The 6,000-nt window shown below is 50.2% G+C and overlaps 1 protein-coding gene across 7 annotated transcripts in view; it reads left to right on the top strand.

Moving 5' to 3' along the window:
• The first annotated feature begins 2,145 nt into the window (after positions 1-2,145).
• SERGEF (secretion regulating guanine nucleotide exchange factor) overlaps positions 2,146-6,000 on the top strand; it is a 217,328-nt gene continuing 213,473 nt past the window's right edge. For all 7 annotated transcript variants that reach the window (XR_008961034.1, XM_048214758.2, XM_048214753.2 and 4 more), the window contains exons 1-2: positions 2,146-2,242; positions 5,850-5,985. Coding sequence is in view for 6 of the 7 variants with exons in the window: in XM_048214758.2 (XP_048070715.1) it covers positions 2,183-2,242; positions 5,850-5,985 (196 nt within the window). In the remaining variant the exon portion in view is untranslated. The remainder of the gene's footprint in view (positions 2,243-5,849; positions 5,986-6,000) is intronic.

Raw genomic sequence — 6,000 nt, 5'->3', positions numbered from 1 at the left:
AGTATTCAGTGCTGACTCATTCTCTGGGGGTGTTTTGGAGGAACTTCCCACCTTCTTCTTCTTTAGGATCTCTTGATGTGACTGGGCTGTTGAATTCATCTCCCTCACTCTCTAGGAATCTAGTGTTTAACTGCATTGGGGTGTCACCCCCCCCCCCCCCCGAAATTTCCCTGGTCGGGGTCTAAGACCATCCCCTAGCCAGACTGCTGCATGGGAAATACATGGGAGATACTCTGGGCATGAAAGACCTCTCCAAATCGATCTCTCTTTGTCAGCTATCTGGCCACAAGCCATTGGATTTCTCAGGATGAATCAACAGCCTACCCAGGCACCAGTGTGGAGAGATATATACATACCATGTTCTCTAAGTGGTTCTGCAACAGCATGCCTTTCCTGAGACATGAGATGGGCAGCACTTACAGCACATTGACAATGGTCCCCCTATATCCTATCAGATTTCTTTCAGCCTCTGCAACCTCTTTCATAGACTGGCAGTCATATACTGGTTTCTAGATACCTTTTTTTTCACAAGTTTGTATTTTTCTTAGCAAGGTCATGGATGTTCTCAAGATGCCCCAGGCTGGAGAGGGAGAAGTGAGGTGCTGCCCTCAAGTGATCTTACAGGCAGAAACACCAAGGAGTAGTTGGAGTGAAAGAACAGGAAAGGTCTGTCTGTTCAGAGCTTGCTGGAGATACATTCCAGGCCTCCCAGGCATAAAGGTCAGTGAGGCCTGGAGGCTTCTGTCAGTAGATGGGGCAAGAGGGGGTAAATATGGATTATCATCTTTAATGTGACCCCATTTGTACCCACAAGATTATGGGTGGCTTGGGAAATGGAGGTTATGTACAAAAAAAGTACAACAAAGAAAATAAAATTCAGCCATAATCCGCCACCCTGAGTATATGCGTTCGTGTTGTGTAGAAAATCGCTATAATAGTTACCTTTATGACATATCATGAACACTTCCCTTAATATCTTCCAAAACATATTTTTTGAATGGCAGCCTAGTATTCCACTGCATGGCTATGCCACAATTTAAGCAATTTATTTTTGGACTTTCAGGTAATAAAGTTCTTCTCTATTATATACAATTCCATAATGAATAACTTGCAGTCTAAGTCTTTGTGCGCAGCTCTGATTATTTTCATGTGATAAATTAACATATGTGGAATTTACTGGGTACATATTTATCTATCTTGATGTTTTCCTCCAGGAAAATTGTACTAATTTAGCTCCTACCAGCAGTGTATGAGGGTGTCTGATAAAAGCCATTTTATACGAAAACCTCTGTTGGGTGAAAATTACCCAGTATTGACCAGAATCAGGGCAGGACCGTGCTCTGAGCGCTGAGGGTTAGAAGGCTGCTCTGGCAGGAATCCATGAGACCCAGCCTCCTCGGTTTAGTGTCCAGAGGAGTAAGTCGCTTACCAAGAAGCTTTCTCAGATTTTTCAGACGCACCCTAAAGCAGATGTGAAGACGGCTCGGCTGACACTGGGGCCTGACCCTTTCCGCCCCGCTCCCAGGCTCAATTTCTTCCCCGTCAAGTGGTGATACGATCATTGCCCTGCCAGCCCCTGCGGGCTGTCGTGGGACTCCAAGGAGATGAAAACGTAAAGGAGCGTAGTGCTTTCGTATATTACTAAAAATAGAGTGCGAGGGGCGGGAGGCAGAAGCTCGGCGGCACCGCAAGGCTGGTGGCCGGAGGCGCAGACAGTCGGAGCGCGCGGGGCGGGGCGACTGGTGGGAGGCTCCAGAGGCGGTGGTCCGGCTCCCGCGGGCCCTCCCTCGGCTCCGACCCCGCCCCCACTGCGGACCCCTCCCCCACGCTGCCCCCGCCTCCTCCGCAGACCCCTCCCCCGCCCCGCCCCATCACGGACCCCCTCCCGAGAACCGGCCCCGCCCTCACCGCAGACCCCTCCCCCCGCTCCGGCCCCCTCACATTGGACCCCTCTCCCACGTCCGCCCCGCCTCCGCTACAGACACCTCCCCCGTGCCTGCCCTTTCCCCACCGTAGACCCCTCCCCAACAAGGGCCCCGCCTTCGCTGCAGACTCCTCCCCCGCGCCGGCCCCTCCCAATCACAGGCCCCACCCACGTCGGGCCCACACCCCAGTCACTAATCCCTCCCCTGACGGGCCCCACCCCCGACCCCTCCCGGAAGCGCCGGCCGAGCGGCCCCACATGGAGCACGAGCCGTGCGCCTCCGAGGCCGCCCCTGCGGCGGCCGCGCTCTTCGCCTGGGTACGTGACTTCGCCCCCGGGCCGGGGCCGCTGGGACTGAGGGGGCGCGGAGGTTCCGGGAGCTGGCGGCCTCGGCGTGGGCTTTCCTGGGTTGGTCGGCAGAGGTCAGGGCCAGGCTCTGGGTTGGAGGACCATGGGCTGGGGCCTGAGGTGGAGAGGGTTGGGAGGGAGGGGCTCCCACGGGTGACTTAGGGGCCTGCTGGCTGGTGGGGTACCGACCCGAGGGGCTGCGGCGCAGCGGGAAGCATCTGCCTCCTGGGCAGAGTGTCTGGTTCCGCGAGAGCCCTCGGGCCCAGAAAGCGCCGGGAGAGACGGCGTGGAGGGATCGCCCGGTCCCAGAGCCTTGTGGGGCCACCTGTACCGGTCACCCTCCTGGTGCCCGGAGGATGCCGGCCCCTTCCCAGCCCCACCCCCACCCCAGCCTGGCGGGAGCATCCTTTGATGCCAGGCCTGTGATGGTGGGCCGTACACAAGGCGAGATCCTGCATGTTTGCTGATATTCTTCTGTGACCGGATCTTGCCTGTATTGGCGTGGGAGTTTGCGCCGGTGTCAGTTTGACGGAGGCACTGAGAGACGGGGTCATCTTTATGTGTCCTGGCTGGGAGAGAGGAGGGTCTTTGCACAGGGGTGTGTTGCAAGCGGCCGACCAGACAGGTGCACGGGAATAAGCAGACGTAGTGTCTTGTTCTTTAAAGGCCATATCACAATTGTAATGAGTGGTAGAATTTGTTAATGTCAGTCTCCTTGACTAGAATGTAAGCATCATAAGGGTGGGTATTGTGCCTAGCAAATATTTGTTGACGAATGAATGAATGAGGCCCTTTTGTGTGCCTGGTCTTTTGAGAGAAACATACAAGTGAAAGACCCAGCTCTCCAGTTGAGGGAGTGGGATAACACCTATATTACTGTTAAAACGAACATGTATTGACTAGTCGAACAAAGGTAATTATTAGTACCAGGCAGCACTTGTTGAACGTAAAGCAGCAGACTGGCAGGAGGGAGCCGGCAGTGTGGCCTGAGGTAGTCTGGCTGGCTGGGTACTACATTTGAGGTGGCACTTGAGCTGGGGATGGATTTGGGGATTGAATGTGTGCCTGGGGTGGGTGCTGGTTCTGGCTTTCCCCAGGCAGGTGGCTGGGGTCTGGCGTGTCAGATATGGCCCCTTCTGCTGCTTGGAGGGCTGCTGGCCTTCCTGCTGCATAAAATGTGTGGAGGGGTGTATTAGTTTGCCAGGGCTGCCATAGAAAAATACCACAGACTGGGAGGTCTTAGAAAATGGAATTTTATTTCTTTGCAGTTCTGGAGGAAAAGTCTAAGAACAAGGTGTCAGCACGTTTACTTTCTTCTGAAGACTCTTTCTTTGGCTTGCAGATGGCCGCCTCCTCACCATGTCCTCATGTGGCTTTTTTCTCTATGTGAGAGCATTCCTGTTTCTCTTCTTACACTGGATTTGAGCCCTACCTTTATGACCTCGTTTAAACTTAGTTATCTCTTAAAAGGCCCTATCTCCAAATATAGTCACATTCTGAGATATTGGAGGCTGGGGCTTCAACAGATTAATTTTAGGGGAACACAATTCAGCCCATAACAAGGAAATTTACCTCCTTGGAGTTGTATGTGTGTGTGATATGTCTGAAGTGTTTGTAAGGAAAGGAGGCAAATACAGCTGTAACATGCTGTATTAAATTTTCCTCTGTTTTGCTTTAGCCTGGATTTTGGGCCTCTTGCTGCATTATAGAAATTGAGTGCCATAATTTGAGCCTCAAGTCTCTCTCACTTTCTGTTCAGCAGACTGCAGTCCTGCTAATGGGGCAGCCACAGAGATCTCAGGGCTGACGGAGACATCCTGTGCATGTGTTCCCCACAGTGTGCATGTCTTTCCTTTCATCTTTCCTAGGTAGGGCCTCATCAGATCTTACATTCTTTTACTCTGTTCACTATAAAATATATGTACACCTTCCCTGGGCCAGCACAGTTTCAGATGCAGGAGAAATGGCAGTGGACAAAACAAAGTTCCTGCCCTCAATGAGTTTACTTTTTAGTAGGGGAGGTAGACAATAAACAAGAAGCAAATGTCATGTCAGGGAGTGCCATGAAGAAAAATAAAGCAGAAAAAGGGGGATAAAGTGATGGGGGTACTGTAGATATAGTTATACAGTTAACCTCTTGCCAGGGAACCTGTGGGCTGAAGTTCGCCGTATATCCTTAGAGACACAATATAGTATAATGAAAGGAGCGGGGCATATCTGACTTGTTGCCTTCCCAGCTATGTAACTATGGAAAGTTACTTAACCTCTCTGAGCCTTAGTTTCTTCATCTGTAAAATGAGAGCGATCATGTCCATCTCCTCTGTTATCGTGAGAATTAAAGGCGAATGCCACCCATTGGAGAAGCACTCAGTAATTGGCAGCTAATACTGCCCCTGAGGGCGTCTGGGACCTGTGCCCCTGCCATGGCTTTGCTCTTCCACCCTGGAGTCCTTGCAGCCCAGTACAGCTCTGAAATAGACCGGGAGGGGCAGAAGTTTGTATGTATGTATGTATTGGGGGTAGTTATTTTAAATCACCTTTTCTCTTTCAGGTGTCTTAAAAAACAAACACACTTGAAAGGTTTTACTACTCATATCTGGGAAGAACCAGCCAGGAGTAGATACTTGAAGGAATTATAAAGACTTCTGAAATCTAAAGATTCTCCCTGCAGGTCTACAATTCTTTATCTTCAGTTTTGAATAAAAAAACCCAAAACTGACCTGATGTAATGCTATTTTTAGTCTTTGCCTTCTCACTGTATTTGTACCTTTTACTGCAGAAATAATGCTATTTTGCTTATGGGTGCAGCTCCTGAACCTTGCAGCAGTGTGTAAGATTTATATACGGTATTACTTTTCTAAAGTCGATACAATTCTGAATCTGAAATACATCTGGCTGCAAGGGTTTTGGATTAGAGATTCTGGACCTTTATTTCATAATAACAAAGATAGACATATTGCCCACCAAGGGGAGATCTGTTCCTTTACAGGAATCTCACCATGTGAATCTCAGAGTCACAAAACACTGTACTTGGAATGGCCCTTCGAGATCATTGCCAACTTCTTTCACTTTACAATGAAATAACAATGAGGTGCCCTGCTTGAGGGCACAAAGCCCTCAGCTAACTTTGATTACAGAAGTCATTGCCTGTTTTCTCAGCCAGGGCATAAGGGGAAGGGACAAGTCCAGTGCATTGCCCACCCACTTTGTTCCCATTTCCCCTCGTTATTTCTTTTCTTAGGCTCCCTAGAGAATTAGCTTTTATCAGAAGGAACTCCCATGCTGCCCCCCAAAGGTGACACATGTGGGCTGGGGCTTTGGAAGGAGAAGGCAAGGAGTATCTTTGGATAAGTAGTGGATGCTAAGGGCTCCTCTCATGGGGAAATCGTGGTGCTCTGGAGATGTGGCCACCATCTAAGTAGGGGTTGCGTATAACAACCTCTCAGTCATGAGCTTATGAAATCTCGTCTGTTATAGGCTCTGAGAGTCAGGTCAGCATGAGAAAGATAGGGACAGATAAATGCACATTGACAGTTATGGTTCCTGTACTCTCATCCTTGCCTTATTTTATCCCTAGGGTGCAAACAGCTACGGGCAACTTGGCCTTGGCCATAAGGAAGACGTACTTTTGCCCCAGCAACTGAATGACTTCTGTAAACCTGAGTGTATCAGGAGGATCACAGGAGGAGGGGGCCACTCTGCTGTTGTCACAGGTAACATCCTTCTGG

This window comes from Ursus arctos, unplaced genomic scaffold (genome assembly GCF_023065955.2).
Source record: "Ursus arctos isolate Adak ecotype North America unplaced genomic scaffold, UrsArc2.0 scaffold_23, whole genome shotgun sequence".
NCBI lineage: Eukaryota > Metazoa > Chordata > Mammalia > Carnivora > Ursidae > Ursus > Ursus arctos.
Note: the sequence above shows the minus strand (reverse complement) of the source record. Positions and strands in the feature narration are given on the sequence as shown.